Raw genomic sequence first — 25,811 nt, 5'->3', positions numbered from 1 at the left:
AAGAATATGTGTACGCTGTTTGTCTCAATAAATACCAGTAGGGATTTTTTAGAAATAATTTTAAACTGAAGTCCGGCTTATCACACCTAACGATTTTTTTACACTTTTTTAAAATAAAAGTGCGCATTATGTGCCCTCTAGAGCAGCTAGAGGATAAATAGAAGATAAGTTATTTTTATAAGTTACTAAATAGGATATATATATTAAAAAGCATAATATTAAGCTTATATCAATCAACTCTGTTTTAAAAACTGTCGTTTTTTTATTTCGCTCGGTCAATTCCTTACCATATTAATCATTTTTGCATTGTTTTCACCTCAGAGCTGTATACGTGAACATGCAGATATTCGTGTTTGTTACGAGTTTGCAGGCCGCGAATTTGAAAAATTAGCCAGACATCAACGTTTTAGATTATTACAGGTTTCCCACGCGGTCGCCTTAGGCTCTTAAAGATCATTTAGAGAAACGACAACCATTGATTTGATTAGTACAAGACTTGTTATATCTTGCTTTTGAAATAAAAATTTAACTTTTGCAATTACATTTTTGGTGTTACTTTTGTTTGCGACTCGGATGAGCCACCCCACTTGACTGGAATCTACTCAAAATATTAAAGATAAGAAAAACATTTAAAACAAAAGAATATGTCGATTACTGACTCAGAGAGAACTGGGAGCCTATTCTGCCGAGGCAATGAGCGACGAAAGCATTAATGAAAGAGACGGATACAATGCTATGTCGCCGAAGGGTGGGGAGGTGGTGCTTCGCTACGATGTTCATGTTCTATGAACGAAATTATTCTTCATTTCTCTCCACAGCGGCAATAATTTCGGTGGAAGTAATTTCTTTCGTTAGGGATTATTTGCTGGTTCTTGCGGTGTTTCGAGAGAAAAAAAACAATGGATGTGGGAAAAACGGCGGTCATAGAATGTGACCACTTCAACGCGCTTAATGAGAAAACCTACAAATAGCTACAGGCTTTTTACACAGGAAAAGGCTGTTTTTTGTTATTGCGGTAATAATAGTCTGGTTATCAGCCGCTATTAGTGTCAAGCACAAAAGCCTGCCGGGAAGGGGTGCGTGACACTCTAGGTAAGTGCAAGACCGGCTTATCTGACACAGGGGGCCCATCAAACCAGACCAAACTCGCCCTAAGCTCCTACTTTTCTCCCGTCCAACATGGCGGACCTAATGACTACACTTTGAAAAAAGTTTTATCAAGTCCCTACCAATAACCCACTCTTGAGGGAACAAAATCTAATAACTAATCCTCTAAGAAAAAGAAAGACGGATTATATGGCATAGTTTCTACGTACATTTGTGTTTATGGCATGTTCTCTTCGAAGATTCTCCCGTATCTTTCCGGTCTAATGGTTTCTAGGGAGGCCAATCAAAAGTTCTACTAAGTTAATTACGTAATTCTTCAAGACCCACAGGTTATTAATAGTCCTTGTACTTAACATATAAGCTTGAAGTGTTTAAAACATTGTGTTTTTATAATCTGAAGTGTTGAAGAAAACAAGAAACAAATCAAACAGACCCCTAACGACGCAGTAAGTAACTTTGCATAAATTTGAATCTATTATGAATCTTGAGGTGTTTAAACGAACTAGACCGGTAAGTATCAACAGCTATTGGCTCAATGCACTATATAAATCAACAAACTTAACGTGCAGTTGTGCTATTTCTCTCTAAATAGCCCTTTAACTTACATTTACTGTAAATAATTTTGCGTCAGGGTTGATTCGACGATATTTTATGGCACGCCGTTTGTAAACATTTTGAAAAGTCACCAGTATGGCAAAACCACTACACCATGCTCATGTAACGATGGTATTGGAGAAAAAGACAGCGGAATCCACTCGACTAAAGGAAGACAAATTACGAGAGAGAAACTGGAAGCGTTGGGGACCATATCTATCCGAGAGGCAGTGGGGTACTGTTCGCGAAGATTACTCTCCGGACGGCTCATGGTAAGATTTATCATCCATCAATGTTGATTATTCTTTAGACTAGAGGTACTTTTTTCCCGGGGAATGTGAGGATCATTTGGAGATTAGTTTTATAGGAAGACTTACTGCATGAAAATGGTTGTAATAATGAGAGTTGGAATGATCAATAATTTTCAAAGTTCTTATGGGGTAATGTATGTTTTAAGTACATAATCATTGTTTTGAAAAAGCGATCCTTCTTTTATGTCTCTTGATTTTTGTAAATGGGTAACAAGATACAAAGTCAGCAAACTTTGGCCAGGAAGTCAAAGCTGGAAACTAAATATTGTAATCTCTGGAATATTTGAACAGTCCCGGTTTAATGGGACACTCCCGTTTTTTATCATATCTCCAGGTCTCCTGGTTTTAACTGAAATCTTCTGGTTTATGACAAAATTTTAATCAGTCGAGTTGTTTTTGAAGTAGAAGTTGGATTTAGCAATAAAGTTATGCAATTCTTAGTAGTATGTCCTTATTAATTACCCAAAAGTTCTTCAAAGTTCTCGTGGGGGAACATCCATTTTAACACAGGGTGCCCATTTATCATATTTTATCAAATAGATATTAATTGTGATTGTACAGTCATTATATCGATTGAATATATCCTGTACCCCCTACCCAACCCCCTAAAATAATCTCCCGTTTTTTTAGGTCCGGGGGCTGGCAGGTATGGGTAGTCTTTGAGGGCATCGACTGGTCTCAGCCTGTTGCTGACAAAAGTCAGCTAATATACCTTCTTCCTGAGCCATGCTATGTGCTGATGATACTGCGCTATGGTATTTAGAAATGACTGTTTTTATTTGCAGTTGGGACTATTTCTCTCATGATCAAGCCAGATCCCGTGCATATCGTTGGGGAGAGGATGGTTTATTAGGAATGACTGACCGCCAATGCCGCCTGTGCTTTGGTCTTGCTCTATGGAATGGAAAAGATCCCATTTTAAAGGAGAGACTGTTTGGGCTCACTGGGAGTGAAGGTTTTTTTTTTCACTAAGCGATACTCTTGTTTGATGGAGTCAACTGATAAAGTCAATCTACATCTGTACAGAACTCAGCCATTTCTTGGCCATCCTCTACATTAAGCAGCCTTTTTTTTCAATTGGAATATTTATTGAAACCCTATACTTTTATCTCTATTGATTGATTAACTTCATTTATCAGTCTTGATGTCAGATGACAGATGTCAGATGTCAATGTATTATTTGATTTCATAAAATGCCAGCTGTTCCCTGGAGTAACCTGTATTTTAAATGCAAAACTAACTGTCAATCATTTTTAGGTAACCATGGAGAAGATGTCAAGGAGTGTTACTACTATCTAGACTCTACCCCTACCCACTCGTACATGAAGGCGCTGTACAAGTACCCTCAGGAGGAGTTCCCATACAGCAGGTTGATTGATGAGAACAGAAGACGATCTAGAGATGAACCTGAATTTGAGCTCATTGATTCAGGTGACACAACTCCTGGCACATAATTCAGGGCATAAAGAAGGCCTGAACAAGTTATTTTAGGGTGACAGTAACCTTATTCGTCCATAGGTGTGTTTGATGATAGCCGATATTGGGATGTAACAGCTGAATATGCAAAAAATACCCCTAACAACATACTCATCAACATCACTATCAAGAACTGTGGCCCAATGACTGCAAGTCTTCATGTCCTGCCGACTCTATGGTACCGTAACACATGGATATGGGGGTGCAAGCATGAGGGGTGTACTGTCAAGGCCAGGATGATGCAGACAGACCCTGGGTCTGTGGAGTGCTGGCATGAGTCACTGGGGAAGTATGTGTTTGTTGTTGACACAGATCAGGATGGTGGGCAACCAGAAATGCTCTTCACAGAGAATGAGACAAATAGCAATGTAAGTGGTTGTGGGTTGAACATTTCAAACTCCTGTTTACTGTAATACCTAGTCACACAAAGCATCCTTTTGCATTTGCTAGTTTGATCTTTAAGAGTTACTGACTAGATATTGTTTAATCAAATATTACTAGTCAAAGACTCCAATTGTGGATGATTTATGTTATTTTTTTTGCAAATAAAATATTAAATTTTCAAATGTAAAAAATAGCAAACGAATCTGACAACATTTTCTAATTATCTCTAACCAATAGCTTCTATACAACTACCCCAACTATACGAACTACACGAAAGACGCCTTTCATAGATACATAATAAACAAAGAACAAGAGGCTGTTAATCCAAAAAAGCGTGGGACAAAAGTAGCGGCTCATTACGTCATCCAGGTTCCTTCTGGTAATAGCCATACACTAAAGTGTCGACTGATGTCCCTGGATGAGAGGGTGGACCACCCCTTTGCCGAGAGGAGCTTTGGGGCATTGCTTGAGCAGAGACGAAGGGAAGCAGATGAATTTTATCATGTAGCTATACCTGGTGAGTTTGTCTGTCATCTTGTCTGTACTATGCTCGTTGGGCAGGTTGTGGGCACTAGAAAGGAGAGCAGTAGGTGTTCATTTGGTTTCCTGTGTGGCTTCTCAGGTGACGGTAATAGCTAATCCCCTCCTCGTTGGTCCACGCGCCTCATTATTGAGCACACTAGGCCGTATAAAAACGTATAACACAAGGCTGAATAAATTCTTAACTTATCGCAACTTATTCGTGCTACTGTAGCTACAATGCTGGACAAAACTAGTTGTCCCGTCCTTAAAAGGCGGATTTCTCGATACTATCGTTAGTCAACTAGCTTTCTTTCCAAGACAATGTCATTGAAACTTGCCTTCCCCCTTTCAATTTTGGATGTAACCGTGCTTAAATTTCGAGTAAGACAGCCCGAATTGAACAACATTGTACTGGGGGAGGGGGGAGAAGCGCGTAGGAGGAGTAGGGTAATATTGAACCCCCTATGCAGTGAAAAATCAAAAAAGGCGGCAACAGTTTTGTCCAACATTGTAGCTCATTTTGTTATCAACTGTATTTGGCATGCGAGTTCAGGGTGCAGTGGGTTCACACACCTTTTTTATTAATAGTTTTACTTTTTTTATTAATAGTTTTACCTTTTTTATTAACAGTTTTACCCTGAAAACCAGAATCAGCGGTATTTCGATATTCAGGCTGTGTTCGGGGTGAATCTATTCAGTATCATGTTTTTCTATGGTGGCTGGGATTTTACAGACTTGTGAAATCAGACTATTTCTCTCTCTCTTGAGTATTTAAACAAAAAGGTTCTACAGCATTTTTGGAAGCGATGTTACCGTATTTGCGATTTTTAACGCAATATTATGCCCCCTATGTTAGATACCTTAGATAGGTTCCTCTGCCTTATTTTTCACCTTTATGTTTACCGACTTACTTTGCAGCATCTTTGACTTCGGAGCAGAAACTTGTCGCTCGCCAGTCCTACGCGGGCTTGCTGTGGAGTAAGCAGTTTTATCACTACATCATCCATGATTGGCTGGAAGGAGACCCAGAACAGCCCAGGCCCCCCGCAACCCGCCTTCAAGGCAGGAACTCTAATCCTGAATGGCGGCAGCTTTTCAACAAGGATGTGTTGTCCATGCCTGATAAATGGGAATACCCGTGGGTAAGAGAAGCAATATCCATGGAAATAAACTGAAGTATCGCCTTCAGTGTGAATATCTTTTTGTTTTGTTTTTCAAGTTTTTTTTATATAAAACGTTAGATAAGGGAAGTGAAGGGAGGGACTCTTAATGCCCCCAACCTACCTTCTAACACTTACTTGTGCCGGAGGCTTGTAAAAGCATTCACGTGGGTTCCACCTAGACAGCACTGTTTTGAATCCCACTTGACCCAGCTCTTGTTTAAAAGGTGTTTTCACTTATAAGTTTTTAGAAGAGTGTTTTAAGCTGTTTTATCTACGTTTTTTTGTCTTTAGTATGCGACTTGGGATTTAGCATTCCATATGCTTCCCATGGCTAAAGTCGACCCAGAGTTCGCCAAGGACCAGCTAATGTTGTTCTTGCGCGAGTGGTATATGGCGCCCAACGGGCAGATGCCGGCGTACGAGTTCGCTCTGAGCGATGTGAACCCCCCTGTCCATGCTCTTGCCGTCCACATGGTCTATAAGACGACCGGGAGAAAGGGGCACAGGGATAACGAGTTTCTTGCGCGCTGCTTCCAGAAGCTGCTCATTAATTTCACTTGGTGAGTGGTACCATGCATCGCAGACCAAGATTTCCAAAAAAATAAGAGACACAATAAAGAATTGTGGGAAAACATGAGCAAATGATTCAATTACGTCCGACTTTCATTCTCAGCCATTTTGAAACCTCCTCAAAAAAACTCCGCCTGCAAGTCAAAGATGAAACATTTGACCCAAGTTCTGTGATTTGTATTTAGTCGGATTTATTTCCCGCCCTTTTAAAACCTCTTACCCAAGTTCTGCTATTTTTGCTTAGGTGGATGTATTTCCCGTCATTGTACTTAAGTGGAAGTATTTCCTGCCTTTTTAAAATCTCTTATACTCAGGTTCTGCTATTTGTATTCAGGTGGGTGAACAGGAAGGACCCGTCGGGTAATAACATCTTCGGTGGAGGATTCTTGGGCCTTGATAATATAGGTGAATGAGTTTAAATGAGCTTGATTATGACGTCACCTTTGGATTTGAGCAAAGCGTTCGCAATATTGAATCCGTTGAGTATGGGTGACGGAGATTAGCCTGGGTTCGAGGATACAGTCTCCAATGAAGAATACGTTTATTTTAGTATTTTTATTTTTACACATTTTTTTATTTTTATTTTTTTAGGTATTTTTGATCGGTCAAAGGATCTTCCTGTGCAGGGTTGTCTTATGCAGGTACTATATATATACTATATTTTATGAAAAGCTTATCTAGCTAATAAGATAAGAGCACGCCTTCCCTTGTCAACCTCTACTTAAGGCTCTAGTGTTCTCTTAAACAAATATAAATAAATCCTATGGCTACGCCTTTTTCCTTTTTCTTTTTCCTTCTTTTTCAAAAGGCCGATGGCACAGCTTGGATGGCGTTTTACTGTGTAGTGATGCTTGGAATCGCACTAGACCTTGCTGTTTACGACTCGTCCTACGAGGACATGGCCTCAAAATTCTTCGAGCATTTTACGCAGATTTCGGACGCCATAAACAGCATGAGAGACGGCTCCGGCTTGTGGGACGAGCAAGATGGCTTCTACTACGATCACCTCATGTCACTTGACGGAAGCAAGCCACTGCGCGTGCGCTCAATGGTGGGACTTGTACCGCTGTTCGCTTGCCTTGTTCTTGAGGATGAGTTTGTGCAGAAATTGCCTGGGTTTAAGAAGAGGCTGGATTGGTTCCTGGAGAATAGGAAGGACTTAGCGTCTCAGGTTAGCTCCCATTTTTTTTTCCTACAATTGTAGAGAAACCTGAGCACCAGGGTTACACCCTTCCCGTGGTCCTTCACGAATTGTCTATCCTTCCCGTGATACCTAGCGTGGAGTTTGTCTAAATGTCTAGAAATGACAGTGCACAAAGCAGTAAGCTTGTTATTCGGCATGACACAATAGTAGTATAGTATCGGCGGCACGGTTTGGCAGACCGTTGCTCTGTAGTCCCTGGGTTTCGATTCCTAGTTACCACGTGAGTTGAGTTAGTTGGTTATCGCCTTTTTTCTTCGAGGGATTTTTTCCGGGTTTTCCAGTTTTTGTTCATCCACAAAATCAACAGTTTTAATGTAAGATTTGTTCCGTGGTCAGAGCTATGTGTTTGTTCGACTTATATTATGTATGTGCTTTTGTAAAGCCCCGTGCAAACTGCGCCAGCACCTGCTAGCATTGCTGGCAAATTTTCGCTTGACTGACTATAGGACAAAGAAATGGACTTCTTTGACATTTCCTTTGTCTTGTGGTCAGTCGAGCAAGAATTCGCCAGCAATGCTGGCAGGTGCTTGCGCAATTTGCACAGGGCTTAATTCAGCCTCAGATTTATTATTTCTAATCCCCTAAAAACCGTGCCTTTCCTCGCGAACGCCAGCCAGCGAAATTCGAATGAAAGAGGCGTCTGTTCGCAGCCCAACTCGGTATTTTCCTGGTATCAGACCTCGTACATAAATATGTGAGCAGGGAAAGCCCTATCCAACTCATCACGGTATTTTCCTGGTATCAGATCTTGTACATAAATATGTGAAATGGGAAAGCCCTATCCAACTAATCACGGTATTTTCCTGGTATCAGATCTTGTACATAAATATGTGAGCAGGGAAAGACCTATCCAACTCATCACGGTATTTTCCTGGTATCAGATCTCGTACATAAATATGTGAAATGGGAAAGCCCTATCCAACACACCACGGTATTTTCCTGGTATCAGATCTCGTACATAAATATGTGAGCAGGGAAAGCCCTATCAAACACACCACCGTATTTTCCTGCTAACAGATCTCGTACATGGATGTGTCAGCTGGCACGTACCATCACCTCCTCGCCATACCAACACAGAACCAACTCCGCCGCGTCCTGTCCCGAGTACTGAACGAGTCCGAGTTCCTGTCCCCTTACGGTGTACGGTCCCTTTCGCTGTACCACAAGGATCACCCGTACGAGCTGGAGGCAAATGGTGACACATACTGCGTGCAGTACGTTCCTGGCGAGTCCAACACGTTCATGTTCGGCGGTAACAGCAATTGGCGAGGCCCCATCTGGATCTGCAGTGAGTAATACGTGACACAGTGTTGATTGTGTGACTTTCTGGTTCCGTACGGTATCGAGAAACAAGGTTTTGTTTATAGAGTTGCCTTTCCGCTAGAGAGGTTGTTCGCTTAATGGAGGTCCGTTATATTGAGGTTGTTCGCTTAATGGAGGTCCGTTATATAGAGGTTGTTCGCTTAATGGAGGTCCGTTATATAGAGGTTGTTCGCTTAATGGAGGTCCGTTATATCAGGTTGTTCGCTTAATGGAGGTCCGTTATATTGAGGTTGTTCGCTTAATGGAGGTCCGTTATATTGGGGTTGTTCGCTTAATGGAGGTCCGTTATATTGAGGTTGTTCGCTTAATCGAGGTCCGTTATATTGAGGTTGTTCGTTTAATGGAGGTCCGTTATATAGAGGTTGTTCGCTTAATGGAGGTCCGTTATATAGAGGTTGTTCGCTTAATGGAGGTCCGTTATATAGAGGTTGTTCGCTTAATGGAGGTCCGTTATATAGAGGTTGTTCGCTTAATGGAGGTCCGTTATATAGAGGTTGTTCGCTTAATGGAGGTCCGTTATATAGAGGTTGTTCGCTTAATGGAGGTCCGTTATATAGAGGTTGTTCGATTAATGGAGGTCCGTTATATAGAGGTTGTTCGCTTAATGGAGGTCCGTTATATTGAGAATGTTCGCTTAATGGAGATCCGTTATATAGAGGTTGTTCGCTTAATGGAGGTCCGTTATATTGAGGTTGTTCGCTTAATGGAGGTCCGTTATATAGAGGTTGTTCGCTTAATAGAGGTCCGTCATATAGAGGTTGTTCGCTTAATGGAGGCCCGTTATATAGAGGTTGTTCGCTTAATGGAGGCCCGTTATATAGAGGTTGTTCGCTTAATGGAGGTCCGTTATATAGAGGTTGTTCGCTTAATGGAGGTCCGTTATATAGAGGTTGTTCGCCTAATGGAGGTCCGTTATATAGAGGTTGTTCGCTTAATGGAGGTTCCACTGTATTATGATCATGACAATGTTACGATTTGTTTTTCTGTGTCAGTGAACCAGCTGATAATTGAGTGCTTGGAACGCTATGATTACTTCTATGGCGACACCTTCAAGATTGAATGCCCGACAGGATCAGGGAACCTTATGCGCCTGCGCGATGTATCCCATGAGCTATCGCGCCGTCTGACGTCACTCTTTCTACCAGACGAGAAAGGCAGACGACCTTGCCATGGCAACGAAATGCAGTATGCTAATGACCCAAATTGGAACCAGTTAGTCCTGTTTTACGAATACTTTCACCCTGAAACTGGTAGAGGGTGCGGCGCTAGGTAATCATGATTTATCCTTACCGTTTGTCCGTTCGTCCGTCTGTCTTTCTGTCGTTCGTCTTTCTGTCCATTCTTGTCTGTGTGTCGCTCTGTCCCCTCATTGGTCTTTGTGCCCTCTATCCCTCCCTTAGCCTGTCGCTTTGTTTCCCCTTTTGCTTTACTTCACTCACTGTAGTTTGCAACTCGTATTAAAGGTGACTTCCAATCCGAGTAAAATAGACTCAAAAATAGTTTCTAGGAGAAACAAAGTTGGTTTGAGTTACAGAGCAGTTCCCTTGACATGCTAGTTGTACTGATCCGAGTTTGACTTATTAGGCTCCCTCTGTGCTTTAAAGTAAACTACTCCTGACGACAGCTATTATATATGTGCCTTGATTCCTTACAGCCATCAAACTGGATGGACGGCGCTGGTGACGCGTATGCTGGACAAGTTAGCCACGGAGGGCAATTGATCCTCGATGGATACGCTGAAATGAATTCGACTCTGTTTATAGGACATGTATAGAGTACCTTTACTAACTGTACTAAGCGGCTAACATCAGGACCGTGCTAAGTGAGCGCTTAAAGGAGGGCTCTAAAGAAAAGTAGTACAGCTAAAAATACGGTATACCTTGCGATAAAGCCACTATGAAATGTGTTCGTCACATTGGTCATTTGTATTCTTGCCTTAAGTCAAATATCGATCGCTCGATCGACCCCTGTTCAGGGCTCACCCACTGTAAAATGCTTTCACGTGACCAGCAGAAATGAGTTACGCATGGGTTACGCAAATAAAAAAAATTGTATTGTATCGTAACTTTTGACGCATGCGCACTTTAAATACCCCGTTTGCGCACTAGTGACAAATAAAAGCGTGCGTCCGAAACAAATTCTGACCAGGATATGAGGAGGCATTCGCTGGATTACGCTCAACAAAATCTCTCTCTCAATTCCTCGACATGACAAATCTAAAAACATCATTGAGCACGATTAAGGCCTCGGTAAAGGTAAACGACGTGTCCGCAGAAAAAAATATTGTCGCGCCGCAATTTAACTACATAAACAAACTATATGTCAAATAAAAGAATGAATTATCTACTGCAAGTTTTATTTTTGCAATAGCTAATTCCGTGATTAAGTTTTGAGGCCTCAAACTCAAAAGTACGGAGTTTACTCTAGAGCGTAATGCACCTTCGCGTTATTGCGCATGAACTTGCTCGTAATTGCGTAATCTCAGTGACAGAAATGTGATCTAACAAAGTGTGTGAGGACTTTTTGTTATTTGGCCCTGTTAACAAATATCAAGAATCAAAGTTGGAAGTCTCATTTCCGGCGAAATTTGGACACGAAAAGTGCTATAAAAGCGATTTTCAGTCGAAAATCGAAAATTCCTCACACTATGACATGGCATAATTATCTATCAGATCCCGAAAATTTGAAGGCGATATCTTAAAACCCGTCGCGCGTGGTTACGCCCGACAAGATCGAGTTCTCGCCTCAAAATAATACCCTAGAAAAGTCAAAGATTTGGCGTGAATTCGCGGCCAACAGGTCACGGGAAACAGCAAGGCCCATTTTAGCCGTCTTAGATTGCGATTTATGGAAAAATTATATGCAAAAATAAAGTCTAAGAACTATTGATACAGGTTTTGCAAAAAACACAAAAACAAACAGTAGTGTCAAATTTACCTTTACCAAGACCTTAAGTGCTGAATGTGGACGCAGTATGGCTATGACCGAGTACATCATACTCTCTTGCTATGACCGATGTCCAAAACATTTCTTCTTTTACTTACATACGCATATCACAAGATGTAGGGAATGAACTTGAATTGTGGGAATGAATTTTGGGGGAATAAAAAATGATTATGTGGTTGTAATTGATTGATGTATGTAAGGCTTATTCGAGTGGCTGAAGACGTTGCACTAGGGGATGTCATTGAAATGGTCTGACTAGGAAAAAGACATGTTATGAGTATACAATGAGTCCACCAGATATTTGCACAACGCTTTGCAAGACAAATCAACACTTAATTAACCACCACCTCGGATTATATAATTTTTTTTACTAATCATCCCATTTTCTTTTTTTTTATCCTTGTGATTTTGTTACTCGACACATTCTTACTTGACACATATGAGTATTACAATGGTGCATTTTTATTATAAAAATATTTATTTAATTTATGTATTTCTGAGTATCTCTTATTCGCGGTAGAATTATAAAAGAAGAGATGACGAAATTATCCAAGGGGTATCGGCCAGCCGGCTGGATAGTCCACTAAGTACTCGAACCATGGTTCACAACAGAACGACGCCCTGCAAGAATACTGATGAAGAATACTGAGTTAAGTTTCAAAATATGACAGCGAGTGAATCATCCGACTCAAACGCTTTTGCTCCCAACAACGCAACGCAAACCACCCATACTCCCCATATAAACTACCATTTCTCTCAAGCTCCAAAAGTGAAATGGCAGACAAACCCCACTTCCTACTTATCGTGGGCTTCCGGTGGTATTTAAGACAACGTAAGCACGACTTCAAATAACAGAATCTAATTGTCATTATAAAAGAAATAATGCTTGACCTGTCTTTTTGTTTTCTTTTTGTTTTCTTATTTTTCATTAGTACGTGTGCGAAAATTATTTGTTTTATGCCTACCGGATATGACAAACTCCCTTCCGGTTCGTGTCACTCGCCATGGAATCGAGGCTACCCAACAGAGCTTGCGTGGAATAGAGAAATCTTGAGTTCTGTCGCTGTCTTTTGACCGTAGTTGGCATCGTTTTGTTGTGATCCTAAATAGTCCTGCTCACTAAATGGGAACAGCCGACCAAGCAGCCCTTCTTCTGAAGAGACAATTAATGGGTATGCTAGGTTTCCACGCGTTTTGAGTGATATTCTCAATTAATATTTTCCCACTTAGTTTTGAGATCGCGAATAATTCTTAAGCAATGGCGTCGTTGTCTTGTTTCAGAGCTACAAAAGAAGCCAGTTGAGGGGTTTTCTGCTGGCTTATTTGACGATGAGGACTTATATAAGTGGGAAATTATGGTAGTAGGCCCTCCCGGAACATACTAGTAAGTCAAGTCCTTCGAATCTTATTTAAAGCTTGTCTAATGTATTCTTTTGAGATCGTGTGCGCTAGTGTGTGTATGTACATTTGGGTTATGTTACAAATATTTGACCTTTTCTATTCTGTCTTTCAGTGAGGAAGGGTATTTTAAAGCCAGCATGGTTTTTCCGAAAGAGTACCCTCAGAGACCGCCAACTCTGACGTTCATTTCTGATATTTGGCATCCAAACGGTAAATGAAATTTAGTTACAAAAGACATATCCATCAACATCTAATCAATGTTGTACTATACCCATATCATATGGAATTTTATTCATGTTTTTTAAACATAAGTGTATTTTGTATTTTTAATACACCATTATAACATCGTATTGTTTTCACAATTATTTATTTAAAATTATTTATTTATTCTAAAAAACATTCCCTTATTGTATAAATGTACTTAGTAAATGGATAGTTTTGAGTACTAATATATTATACATTTCGGCATAACAGGCCCGTAGCCAGGGGTGGTTTGGGGGGTTCGGACGAGCCCCCCCCCCCCCACCCGGCTTGAAGGTCCGCTCACGCTCAGAACAAACAAAAATATATAACGTTTGGTTAGAGATATACCGTGCACATCAATATATCTTTAAAATGACTATAAAATATTTTTTATATTAATAATATGCTCTCTTGATTATCTTTATTATTACCTATATATGTTAAAAAGCACTTTAACATTTTAAATACAAGGTTGATTACCTAATGTAATAAGGCGTGGAGAGGGGTATACCGGAAATTTGGTCAGCTGAAATAGCTGGCTACGGGCCTGCATAATGTTTTGAATGAAACACGCAGACAAACAAAATAAACCAGGGGGGGACAATAGGGGCCTGATACTTGTGTGCCTTGATGTGTGTGTAGCATAGGGAAAGGGTTAGGTAGGGCAGGGCCGTAATGGCTATGGGTGCTCCTTTGAAATCACTGGCAAAATAAACATGACAGAATTATGGCACACATGTTTATATTTCAAATACCTATCAATCAGCTACTCCTCCCCATTTTGCTGTTCGATTGGCAAGGGGCTTTCTCTTGAATTTGAAAAAAATTCCTTTAAGCCACCCTCAATGGACAGTTTGCGGAAAGTATCCCAAAGAAAACAATAGGGCTGAGAGCCGCTGAATGTTCTTTTTGAGCTTTTATGCATGGATTTAGCAGCAAAAGACCGCTAGCTTCTTTGTGAGATATTGTTTTAGAGCTAGAAAACATCACAGTTTTTAGCATCTTACCCTGCATATCTAAAGATCCTGTCAAAAATACATTTGTTTCTTGCGACTTGTCTTTTAAAAAATTGTTGCAGGTCGCACACGCCCTGTCACACGTGAAGTTTCTCCTGCGACTTGAAACGATTTGTTGCAGAAAGTAGAAGAGTGTTCTACTTTTCGTGCGACTGAGAAATGCAAAACAAGTTGCAAAGGGGGTGTCACATGCAAAAAAAATGTGTGTGCGACCTGCAACAATTTTTTTGCAAGACAGGTTGCAAAAGAAAAACACGTACATGTGACAGGGCCTTAAGATAATGACTTTTCTGTAATAATGAATACCTTGGTTAAAGTGGCAATCACACCAGTGTACTTCCAATCAATTATGTAACAATCTCTGATGATTTTTAATGGGAAACGCAAAAACTTGAGGATGTGACTTGGGTTCTCACAGATTTTAATTTTTTTTCTGTTGCGGTTTCTGTCGGCCTGCTGGAAGTTAGCTTGTGCAATAGCGGACTTGCGCTAGGAGATCATGTGACTGTTTGGGTGGCAAACTAGCTCGCTCAGCCTTTTAGCAGCCAAATAACAGCAAAAAAAGCAACTTATTCGGCACTAAAAAACCAGAATTCTATTTTTTTTTTCAGAGAGGGTTTAGTTTCTTTAAGATTATTTTCTTTGTCATTCTCTGGTTTGATGGGGCGCAGTAATTTCTGAATTTTTTGGTTGATCATTTTGTTTTGAATTTGCCACCCAAAAAGGTCATGTGATCCCCTATTGACGCTTTAAATAATTCTGAGAAAGGTCATAACATGAACAACATTAAGATCAATGTAATGTTGATTTTTTCTAGTCTACACATCTAGAAGAAGAATCTAGTTCTAGAAGAATCCTGACAAATATTACAGCGCGAGAAGCGCAAGTGTGACCACCTTCAATTAATTTGCATACTTTCAGTCCCCTCGACCAATCACGTACGGCTGAGCCGGCACGCAATCACCCAGAAAGAGTTGAGGAATCCACATTAGCTGAAGTACAGAGTGGGCTTTACAAAGATCAATTTTGGTGGAATAAACGGAAAAACTACCAAATTCAAAATAGATCTGCCTTAGTTTTCATATTTACTAGAGACTGCAAAGATTTGATTGAGGTTGGGGAACTTAAAGTTTCGTTTTTCACCGGTAGTCACAACGGTCCAACAACAATACAACGGGAATTGAATAACATTTCGACATTCATTTCATATATTTCCTTCTGCCTCAGTTTCTCACTTTTTTTCGATCTTTTAAGTTGTGAGAATTTGCATTATTTACAGTTATCGAATATTTAAATTCAAATGTGTGGCGGGGGCTGTCAGGGCTGTCTTTTGTGAGTCAAGAGATCATCACATTTTCATTCCTCACCATGCGCGCGGAGTGGAATATGAATCAGAATCCGGCGGAGAACAAATTGTTGTATTATGCTAAATAAACTAGCAATTGAATTTTATCATTGCAAAAGCTTTAAATGTATGGCCCTAATCGGAAGAAAAACGTTGAAAGCCAGTGCGTTAAACTGCTCTCAGTTCCCGTTCAGTTGGTATTTCTTTTAGCGATTTGGCGATTTCACATTTTATTCTAGCACAATCAAATCTTAGCAGTCCCTAGCAAATATGAAAACTTAGGCAGTTCTATTGGAAATCTGGTAGTTTTTTCGTTTATTCCTCCAAATTTGATCTATGTAAAGCCCTTTCTAGACCGATCACGTGCCGGCTAGGCCGTACGTGATTGGTTGAGGGGACCATAGTATGCAAATTAATTAATAGGTGGTCACACTTGGGCTTCTTGTGCTGTAAATTGACATTTTGATTTGATAATGCTTAATATCCTTTGTAATTTGATTTTAGTCCATAAGAATGGTGAGGTCTGCATTTCAATTCTGCATGAGCCTGGAGAAGATAAGTATGGGTATGAGAAAGCTGATGAGCGCTGGCGTCCAATACACACGGTGGAGACAATTATGCTGAGTGTGATTTCTATGCTGGCCGAGCCAAATGACGAGTCACCGGCTAATGTTGATGCTGCTGTGAGTAGCTTGTAAGGCCTTAGATGCTAGATGTTGATTGGAAGAGGGGTGGGCAATGAACACTAGACATGTACATAGCTTTAGAATGTCAGACAGTCAGTCAGTGATTGAGCATCTGTGACATGGTAAAGTTTTGGACTATCTGTTCAGGTGAAAAGTGGTTGCCAATGCTTGCTTGCATAACACCCAGCACTCATTCTGTAGGCTGTTTTCATGAATATAATCATATTTTTGCACATTTTGTTTCAAGATTTGAAACATATGATTTTAAGGTGTGCTGGTTTGGGGATCTTACCTTTTTTTCATATTCTCCAGAACTCCACCCCAATCCCACCATTTAAAAAATATTTTGCGTTTGTTTATCCCCCTATTTTGAGTAAGGTTGAATCCATGCTTCACAGTTGCTCATGGATTATCTTTATACAGCTGAATACTGGTCTCTGAAAGCAAATATTTACAAGCACAGAATAAGAATGATAAAACTTTCCAAACATTCCAGATCTAGATTTGTTTTTTATTTATGTTTACCTAAGCTTATTTATTTATAAAGCACTTCCATTTATAACACATGGGCAGGGAGGATGTGCATGTATTTTAGAAATTTAGATTTTATTTGGGAACAACATTGGGTTTTATTTGTGTGGTCGAGTCACAAAGACATAAAAAGCATCCAGAAGTAATTTCGATTTAGAATGTAGAATATGAAACTATAAAACTGGACTTTGATTTGTAATTGTTAATCAACAGAAAGAGTGGCGGGAAGAGTATACCACAACGTTTAAGAAGAAAGTGAAGGCCTGTGTACGTAAAAGTCAAGATTTTTGATATTGTGCTGTGCACTGATGTTAATATAGTATGCTGCAAAGATAATGTACAGGTATTATTTAGAATTTGGCAAGATATGAAAACGCATAATTCGCATTGCAGTGTCACCTTTCAACAATGCCCATCTTAAAAATTCAGCATTTTGTAATTATTCTTGTGTGTTGGATAATATAAATCACATGTAAATACAAAAACACAAAGCTTCTATTATTGACTTAAGCTTTGAGTCTGTTGATGCCCTAACATTGCTTTTATACAACGACAAAAGAAACTGCCCATTTAGATTCTTTCTTGCCAAACCAACAGGCTGTATGCAGTGATAAATGGTGCCTATTTTGCTACAAAATTGATGTTGATATTCAATGTTATTTTCTAAAAATTAACTGGAAAACAATGCTTTAAAATTGTTTTTGGTCTTATCCATGTAATTTGTCATGGGAAACATTTTTTTGGAAAAGGGTATTCCCAAAAACACAAGCTTATGTGGTAGTGTGTAACTTAGGTGTCCTACAGTGGAATGTACATACATCAACAGTCACCAATAAAACTCCATTAATAAATTTCCTTTTTTGCTGATTATATACAAAAATTAGCATTTCTATTTGTAATCTACCACCGCTACACCTGAAGGTAAAAATCAAAGTAACCTCATTCTGTGTAATTTTCGCGCTTTCTTAAATGCGCGATTTTCGATTTTTTAAAATATTTCACGAACATAAAGACTCGCAAATAATAAAACCCGCGAATTTTAATCTCGCGGAATTTAATGGATATAAATAAATTGAGCACAGAGATTAAAGGTTCTATTGAGACCACCTACTGTAGTAAGGGCATGGAACGACAATTTAATTAATGTCTCGAGGAACGAACACTTTTCAATCACTGTAAGACTTGCTTTTAAACTTGGTTGGTTGGTTTTGATTCAAAATATTGCTTATATTTAGTTGTTGGTAAACGTCATTTATTTGTATTCGCAAAATAAAATCCCCTGCAAACACAAACTTTCTCCGCATTCACGAAATTAAAGACTCGCGAAATGTGCTGAAAAGAGTATTGTAAAATTTAAGATGCTGTACGCGCGCATTAAAAGATGCGCCTGCCCCTGTTCCAGCCATGGTCCACCCCATAATCATGTCAGCGGCAGGCTCATCCTTCCATGCGCGGACACACAAACGGATGTTATCCGGGGTTATTATCCAAGGCAGGTCTTGTTTTTCTAATGGGGACCATGACGTGAACCAACGAAATTTGCGTCATTGGTGAGATTATCTAGTATTCCCAATTGTTTTTACACCAACAGGATACGAAATAACTTTACGCTTATTCGAAATCACTGTTATTCCTTGACGACGGGACTTCGTAACCATACCAATTAAAACTCAATGAGCAACGATCCGTTTCATGGCTGCAAGAGTGGAAGTCTGCTAATTGCTCTTTTATTTCTTGTTACCTGTCACTTCATATTATTACTTGGTTTATATCTCAGCACAAATAAATTAAACTTCAAGGGTGGTAGATACGGTTGCCCGAGCTTTTAAAGTAAAAAATGTAAATTACAGTTTTTGCGTCCTCTTTTATTCAATTAGTAATTTGAAGGCGGTGAATTGGTCAATTTATGCCGAGTTGTTTCTATTGTTCTCTTTTCTTACGTAAAGTAAATAATGGCTGTTTTTGTTAGAAAATGACTTAATGAGAATAACATTTGTAAATCACTGCAAAGCGCTAACAGCGCACAGTGTTTCAACAGGTTGCGAAAGCGGACACTATTTCATGAAATGAAGGAATAAGAAAGTCATGGCTCGAGAAAACACTGATTCCTTGCTTTTTCTGGTAAGAAAAGGCCATGATTATATCGATTGTAAGGATGGTTTACGCACTCTCCACGACAATGGCCACAAACAAGTTATCAAAAAGTTTGAGGAGCCTGATGAATCCGCTTTTTTCAAAGAGACTAGAAGCAAGGATCGCAAAAGAGGAAGACAGTTGTTGAGCTTAGCACTTGAACACCAGCCAAATTCAAGAGATGTCAGGAGATTGACTCCAGCGGCATGGAGTAGAAGAGATAGGTCTATTGATACTCCGTGCAGTGAAGAACCTCGGCAGAATGCAAGCGTGAAACCGGTGCTACATATGAGCGTCGCGAGTGGTTACTTTGTTCAAAGGAATGTTGACTCTGTGAAAAAGTGCTCCAAGGGTGACAAATCTGACACCGAAGAAACAAATAGTTTACCAAGAATTGTCAAGCATACTAAAGGAGTTTTTTTTTCTAGAAGAGCTAAGGACAGGGTTAAAAAAGAATCGAGGAATTGTTCATCGATAGAAGAACGCAAGGCGATAGAGAATTCAACAGTTGATTTATGCCCAGAAATCAGTCGCGGGCCTTGCTCGACTCGCCCTGACTTTAGAATAGAAAGATTCTTGGACCTGACGATCAAACCGGAATCTTCAAGGTCTATGGTTCTTTTAGAAAAATATACGCAATTTAAGGGATTTGACCCCCGAGAAGAGCAAATAGTATCTTGGACATCAAAACAAAACAGACTGTCTGCTTCACCCTTTAATCTACAAAGCTCAATTAATAATGGATTAAATTCTAAGGACAGCGGCGATTCAGCGGATTATCTTAAGTGCGATTTGGAGAACATTGACGCAAAGTCGGACTCGTATTTACTAAGACGTAGAAATCAGCCGGTGAAAAAACATGACGTGACTAAACGTTCAATGTCATGTGTTACACTGAAGGAACAGCCCACACGTATTGACGTGTTTATACCAAGCCAGTTCAGTTGATCATCGTTCGTTTTTGAGTCACTATACAGGTCATAGGGTCTATAAGCTCTCAGATTTTTTTTACCCTGGCTTTTAGTCGGGCTAATCGCCTCATGTAAAACAAAAAGGATAAAAAGAAAAAAATGCTTTGTCATGTACGTCAATGCAGATGCAATCGTTGTGCTGATTCTGTCTCAACACAATTCGTGTAGCTCCGAAAGGCATTAAGGACGTGGACTCTATTCTGTCGTATTTTCTTTGATTTTTAGAATTTGTCATAAGTGATATCATTATTTGGTGAGGGAATTTTCACTAAAGTTGCAATTTTGAAAAATGATGTCTAACGTTTCGAACTCGTTAAAAAAAAAAAAGTTTTTTCGGCCGCGTCGAAATTAGAAAATTGGTAATAATAACGGCCATCACTACATACGTATCTTTTATTTACCTCATCCCTAGGCTTCTCGGCACGCCTTTATTTCACGCTCTACATGGCTATGCGTCCGCTATACTGGAAAGTGTGAGTCTGCGCGCAAAGCATCATTCATCAATTTCTTTTTAGCACTTGTTAAATCTTTGCTCTAGTTTTTTTTTTCGTTTCTTTATGATCTAATTGAGACAATCTGTCCGTAAAATGAAGAAGTTTATGTAATATGGAGCGAAGCAAAACGAAGATTACGCCACTTCAGCGACATAGCAGTATAATAATGACCTCCTTTTCGCTGATAAAAGCAAAGGTCCGCACGCCAAAGACAGCGTTCCATTTTACATGAGACAGAGCACGTTGTGCAATCCATACACCGGAAATAGACGCGAAACACGAAGGAACGTGAAATATAAAGGAAGTCTGTTTTTGTCACCATGGTAGCTTGAATATAAAAAAAAAATTGATAACCTCTTAAATTATTATTCATCCCAATATTTCGTAAACAACAGTTTTTATTTCCCCAAATTATCATCAATACAGCAATAAGTGTTATCTTCATTGTTTTATTAAAAAAATTAGCTTACATTCTTCAACAAATATTATATTAGGTACTTTATCCAAAAACAGCCCAGACTGAGTGGGCCGTCAAATATTCCTGAATGGTGTTCAATGCGTCAATGCCGCGTCTGTTTGACCCGTGATGCCTTTGAAAGGAATATCTATCCGTTAAGGGACGTATCTATAGTTTGTCATTTGCGGCGAAGAAATGGATTCACGCTTTCTTTTCACCTGTGAGGTTATTTCGCTGCTTTTATTGTTTTCGCAAAGTCAGCATGGCGTCCAGGCCTGGCGTAGAAGAAGAAGGGGTACCCAAGGTAAGTACGGAATTATAACAGTCAGCCTCTGTACTGGAGAGTAAACTCTACTGCAGAATCACGGGTAGCCCAGTGCGTTAGCGTATGGGGCCTCTCAACACTTCTGAAACGGCCTCGATGCCCGATCGAGACATGGATAGTATCTTTCTGTTTTTGTAGGCTTACTAGAATCTTGTGTTCCTCAGCTACAGGATAGTCAATTCTAAATGCGTATAAGGATTTTGAATTTGAAGCGCTTAGAACATTGTTACTGCGCTTATAAATAAATGTTTTATTTCGGGGTCTCGAGGCTGAAAGTCCACTTTATCCATTCCCTTCTCTATGCACGAAAAAAAAAAATGATTAGGGCCTCTAATTCCAGGGTACAACCCATCGATATACGAAAGTAAACTCTCTTTCTCGAGAGGCTTCTCGCAGTTTCCGTATACTTGAGTGCTGTTCGCTTACGCGAGTCCGTAGATAAGATTCGACGATAGATTCATCAATACGAGCGGAGCTTTAGTGAGCTAGGAGGGGCGGTTCTCCGTTAATCCTAATCTTAAATTTGAATGACCATCCCTAGAACCTAGGAGCCGGTTCCCAGAAAGCAAGTTAGCGCTAATCCAGGGATAAATACAGCAATCTTGACATTTAATTATATAAAAAGGGCATTCATCCCTGGGTAAGCGTTAACCCTCTTTCTAGGAACCCGGCCCAGAACGGCGCTGTAGGCGAGTTGGCGCGCAGACCTGAGCTTTTATTTATTTGTTGAAATAAAAAAAACCGTACCCAACTCTTCATCTAAGGTTTATTTTTGACTATGACGTTTCGATCACTTAATTTGTTCTTATGCTGATTTAAGCTTTTCTAATTTACCTAGGCCCGCCCGGTAAGCAAGGACCACCTGGGACACCCGGCAACCTAGGGCCACAGGGACCTCCTGGACCACGTGGGCGACCGGGCGCGCCAGGGTATCCGGGGTCTAAAGGAGCACCAGGTATGAATTACCATTGAGTCTATAGAGAGCGATGCATAATGGGTAGGAGTAAAGAAAATAACAATCAACCTGGTGCTTTATATATATATATTTTTCTCAAACCAACACTATACACCGCTCTACTTTCGAGTATTGAGCACTTTCTATGAAAGCCTTCAACCATCATTTTATATATATATATATATATATATATATATATATATATATATATATATATATATATACGATTCCCAACTTTTAGACATTATTAAAAAATTTACTAAACGTTTCGGCCCTTCGGCCTTCTTCAGTATAAAATAAGTTATAAAACAATTTTTTTTTTATTTTCGCTACTGAGCCCTGGTATCTTGCATCCTTTTAGACAGACTGGTTGTTGGCTGACAGGAATTTTCACTCAAGTTTATATATATATATTTTTGTTTGTTTGTTCTTAATTTATCTGTTTAGAAAGGGAGTTCCCTACTCTGTATTATCGCTACTAAAATTCGGATTACCAGATGTCTGTTCCTTGTTTTTGCAGGAAGCCCTGCTCCTCTTCAAACGCTCAACTGCCATGTCTTGAGATCTCGCACGTTTGGGGAAGTCACGTGTCCACTTAATTTTCTGCGCATGTCATGCTACTGCGTGCTAAGGAAAACGGGAAAATCGTGCACTGTGCGAGTGATTGGTTTACAACGCTGCGCATGTGGATGTAAGCGTGCTACCGCGTCCGCTATGTGCTGCAGGCTCAAAGGATAAAAAAATACTTTTATGGCAATGATTAATTTCAATTTGCATGATTTAGCAATGTATTTGGAAAAATAAAGCAAGGTCTTGCTTCTGTTAAATACAGCGCTTGTAGCAGGGAGGCCTGTATGCAGTCCATGAGGCGCGTGTGCCCCCCTAGAGGTTTTCTTAATCCCCCGCTTTATCGGTAACATCAATTCCGTTCTCGCGGTGACTAAAACTCCGTTTTCTCGCATACACGTACATACCCCCGGTCGCTAGAATGAGCAAAAAGAAAAAGCTTAAGCGAAAAAAGGAAATAGTGAATGGTTATGGAATTTGGGCTTCCTGTGGTTTCCCAAATGGTGTTAACATAAAAATTATCTTGTAGATATTCTACCCTAACTTAATGAGGCTTGCTTGTCTATCAATCAGAATTTGCATACACTGTTGACAGCCCCTAATCTTGCCATAAAACCTTTTTTCTAAGCCAGGAAGGCACAATGTGTTTGGTTATGTCTTTCTTTGCCATAACGCCCTGAGACGCCTGTAAAATATAGGCCCAACTCCAAAACGTCAAAAATGCAAACTAAACATCACCAGACCCGAATACCCATAGATTCATCCAAGGCATAGACGACCTTCAAAAGCGCATCCAAGCAATGTAATTGAATTGACTCTTTTGTCAAAATATCAACCTTGATTTCTGACCAATTCGTAAACAAATGCTTAAACTTAGAAACATTTCTTACCAAAAAAAGACACAAAATTCCGAACTACAAATAGAGACAAGCAAACACAGATCAAGTCACAAATAGATACCTTTCTTGCGCCCCGTCAGGTCCCATTTTACAGTAATCAGTCACAATAATCAATGCTATAACTTCCATTAGAAGCGAGTCACCGTGTTTAGCCTATTTTGCATGCCTGCACTGCATCATGGGAGTCTTGGAAACACCTTGACAGACAGGCGGGCAATCTCCTCCCCCAGAATCATAACAGTTTTTTTATAAGTCTCTTTGCCCCGAAGCCAAACAAAACATTTCCAGGTCCAAGGAACCCAGAATAAGCCTGAAAACAAATTTTGAATATGGTTGGGTAGCAAAGATGGCCCACATTGGAGAGTATAAGGCCATTCACCAGAAAATTCCTTTCTAACTTGGTGAAGCCCAGACAAGGAATTATCCTATTGAATCAACCTCAGCGTGCAAACATCCATAAGCACAGCATTAATTATGCCCCAAAAGACTTCATGATGTCCTAAGGCACTCTCCAGATGTGAAAAAGCTTCAATTTTTAAGCAAATTACAAGCAAAACTGTTGTAAGCAACAGGCTGTAGCAGTGCCGTCGCTAAAAAGAAAAGGCACCGCAGTGCATTGTTGGAAACTTCAAGGCATACCGTGGGGAGGTTTCTGTTTTCAGTCTGTTTTTCTTACAATTTTGCTCAAAAGTACCCAGGAGGGAAAGGGTTAAGGAAATATTGAGAAAAATGTCAACACAAGAGTTTTTATCCTTCAAAACGCTAAAAATAAAGTCTTACCTTCTTTTCCGAAACCCATCACTTGACCTTCCGTTCATCGTTTGTACGTCTTTTTATAATAAAAGTGTTAAGTTTATCAATTTTTTTTCTTGGTTTCAGCCACGACGAGAAAATAATGCAAAAAACATTGTTAACAAGAGAACAAAAACGCGCGAAAAATTTAGAGGCAGGGTTCCCGTGAAAGTGCAATCACAAAAATACAAAAATTCAAACTATTGCAGGTTTTTACTGTAACTGTGAGGGTTCTCTAACGGATTTAGCAATCCCGGATAGTGAAAAAGTGTATTCATTTTTAATTTTTTTTTTCTTGGGAGACGTATAGCGAAATTATTGCAAAATCAGGCTAGCGAGCGACCACAGGCTACCCGCGCGATGACCAAAAAACTGAGTCGCATAGCTATATACCATTTCTCTATATCTATGGAGCTTAGGCCGCGCTGGCTCCACTATAATCTGAACTGTGGCTTACTCGGTGCACTATATGGCCCTCAAAAAGGCGTTCTCAGCAGTAACTATTATAATCTGAACTGTGGATTACCCGGTGCATAATCTGAACTGTGGATTACCCGGTGCATAATCTGAACTGTGGATTACTCGGTGCATAATCTGAACTGTGGATTACTCGTTGCATTGCATTTCAAAGGGTTGTAGCGCGGGGACAGAAAAAGGCGGTAAATGGGGCCCAGGCTGAAATTAAACCTCTTACAGAACAGATAAAGAGAAAAAAAAAAGCTTTACTGTTAGGCTGGAGATTTCGGCCCCAGTACCGCTATCTAGCGAACTATATAACACAATGGAACCTGTGGTCTCTTCGCATTAACCCTATTCATACAGGGGGGGGGGGGGGGGGCTTTTGAGGCCACCAGCACCTTTGATCTGTAATAATTTTTGAACTAGTAGGGCTAGAGCATTGAAATTTGATGACTTTTCCTAAAATTTATCTGGGATCAGTTTGGTGTAAACAAAATTTTGATATGTGAACCCTGGTAACCATAGTAACCAAGTTTTAAGACATAGGTTTAATGAAAATTAGGCAAAACGCTTTAAGTCGTTAAGATCAACTATTAATACGACGTGCTCAACGTAAATCCATGTCATATAAACGTTTTATACCAAAGTTTGAAAAAAACACAATAAAAATTTACATCCCTATTTTAGGGATGTGGAAGGGGAAGGGAAAAGGGTGGTGTTTTTTTGTCAATTTTTTACCTTCTCGAAATAGTGCTTGTAGAAATAGCAAAAACATTCATATCCATCTGAAATCATTAATACAACTTGAAACGAAGATTAAATATTGTCAAAAAGCTTCAGATTTTGCCACCCAGTTTTAATTGATTCAAATAAATAACTTTCATTAAATCCAAGATGGCAGATCCAAAATGGCGGAGATGGCGGATGCTGATGTCAC

At 39.8% G+C, this 25,811-nt stretch overlaps 3 protein-coding genes and 1 long non-coding RNA gene across 8 annotated transcripts; 3 read left to right on the top strand and 1 right to left on the bottom strand.

Moving 5' to 3' along the window:
• The first annotated feature begins 1,156 nt into the window (after window positions 1-1,156).
• On the top strand, window positions 1,157-10,713 carry LOC5511587 (uncharacterized protein YMR196W). Of its 4 annotated transcripts, XM_048726061.1 has the most exons (15): window positions 1,158-1,436; window positions 1,508-1,553; window positions 1,739-1,973; window positions 2,798-2,967; window positions 3,270-3,443; window positions 3,531-3,856; window positions 4,110-4,389; window positions 5,313-5,536; window positions 5,849-6,117; window positions 6,462-6,532; window positions 6,719-6,768; window positions 6,936-7,298; window positions 8,349-8,619; window positions 9,647-9,923; window positions 10,309-10,713. In XM_048726061.1, exons 3-15 carry the CDS (start codon window positions 1,798-1,800, stop codon window positions 10,373-10,375), a joined length of 2,718 nt encoding a protein of 905 aa, XP_048582018.1. In that variant the 5' UTR covers window positions 1,158-1,436; window positions 1,508-1,553; window positions 1,739-1,797; the 3' UTR covers window positions 10,376-10,713. The 4 variants fall into 4 exon arrangements, with proteins under 4 accessions (XP_032236777.2, XP_048582018.1, XP_001631929.3 ...); XM_032380886.2 differs by lacking the exon at window positions 2,798-2,967 and adding an exon at window positions 2,643-2,767 and having other exon boundaries at window positions 1,157-1,553; XM_001631879.3 differs by having other exon boundaries at window positions 1,158-1,553.
• Window positions 10,714-12,085: 1,372 nt separating this feature from the next.
• LOC125561879 lies at window positions 12,086-12,659 on the bottom strand. The gene is made up of 2 exons (XR_007307582.1): window positions 12,566-12,659; window positions 12,086-12,232 (listed from the first exon to the last, which is right to left on the bottom strand). It is a non-coding gene; the product is annotated as an uncharacterized LOC125561879 (long non-coding RNA).
• On the top strand, window positions 12,630-17,673 carry LOC5511552 (ubiquitin-conjugating enzyme E2 G1). The gene is made up of 5 exons (XM_001631880.3): window positions 12,630-12,772; window positions 12,882-12,984; window positions 13,114-13,211; window positions 16,110-16,288; window positions 17,036-17,673. The coding sequence occupies exons 1-5, from the start codon at window positions 12,724-12,726 to the stop codon at window positions 17,111-17,113; spliced, it is 507 nt and encodes a 168-aa protein (XP_001631930.2). The 5' UTR covers window positions 12,630-12,723; the 3' UTR covers window positions 17,114-17,673.
• A 431-nt stretch (window positions 17,674-18,104) lies between these two features.
• Window positions 18,105-22,984, top strand: LOC125561878 (collagen alpha-4(IV) chain-like). Of its 2 annotated transcripts, none has more exons than XR_007307581.1 (3): window positions 18,105-21,181; window positions 22,041-22,157; window positions 22,678-22,984. XR_007307581.1 is itself a non-coding variant. In XM_048726592.1 (3 exons), exons 1-3 carry the CDS (start codon window positions 21,073-21,075, stop codon window positions 22,893-22,895), a joined length of 444 nt encoding a protein of 147 aa, XP_048582549.1. In that variant the 5' UTR covers window positions 20,442-21,072; the 3' UTR covers window positions 22,896-22,984. The 2 variants fall into 2 exon arrangements, 1 of the variants encoding a protein (XP_048582549.1); XM_048726592.1 differs by having other exon boundaries at window positions 20,442-21,181.
• Window positions 22,985-25,811: the final 2,827 nt, after the last annotated feature.

This window comes from Nematostella vectensis, chromosome 4 (genome assembly GCF_932526225.1).
Source record: "Nematostella vectensis chromosome 4, jaNemVect1.1, whole genome shotgun sequence".
Classification (NCBI taxonomy): Eukaryota; Metazoa; Cnidaria; class Anthozoa; order Actiniaria; family Edwardsiidae; genus Nematostella; species Nematostella vectensis.
This window is presented reverse-complemented; position numbering and strand designations above follow the sequence as displayed.

Bases quoted from the DNA above. Each gene is read 5' to 3' on its own strand.
- LOC5511587 (XM_048726061.1), top strand. From the start codon at position 1,798: ATGGCAAAACCACTACACCATGCTCATGTAACGATGGTATTGGAGAAA. The intron at 2,968-3,269 runs GTTTTTTTTTTC...AATCATTTTTAG, and splicing joins TGGGCTCACTGGGAGTGAAG to GTAACCATGGAGAAGATGTC. The intron at 4,390-5,312 runs GTGAGTTTGTCT...CTTACTTTGCAG, and splicing joins TTATCATGTAGCTATACCTG to CATCTTTGACTTCGGAGCAG.
- LOC125561878 (XM_048726592.1), top strand. From the start codon at position 21,073: ATGGATTCACGCTTTCTTTTCACCTGTGAGGTTATTTCGCTGCTTTTA. The intron at 21,182-22,040 runs GTAAGTACGGAA...TAATTTACCTAG, and splicing joins AAGAAGAAGGGGTACCCAAG to GCCCGCCCGGTAAGCAAGGA. The intron at 22,158-22,677 runs GTATGAATTACC...TTGTTTTTGCAG, and splicing joins GGGGTCTAAAGGAGCACCAG to GAAGCCCTGCTCCTCTTCAA.
- LOC5511552 (XM_001631880.3), top strand. From the start codon at position 12,724: ATGGGAACAGCCGACCAAGCAGCCCTTCTTCTGAAGAGACAATTAATG. The intron at 12,773-12,881 runs GTATGCTAGGTT...GTCTTGTTTCAG, and splicing joins TCTGAAGAGACAATTAATGG to AGCTACAAAAGAAGCCAGTT. The intron at 12,985-13,113 runs GTAAGTCAAGTC...TCTGTCTTTCAG, and splicing joins GGCCCTCCCGGAACATACTA to TGAGGAAGGGTATTTTAAAG.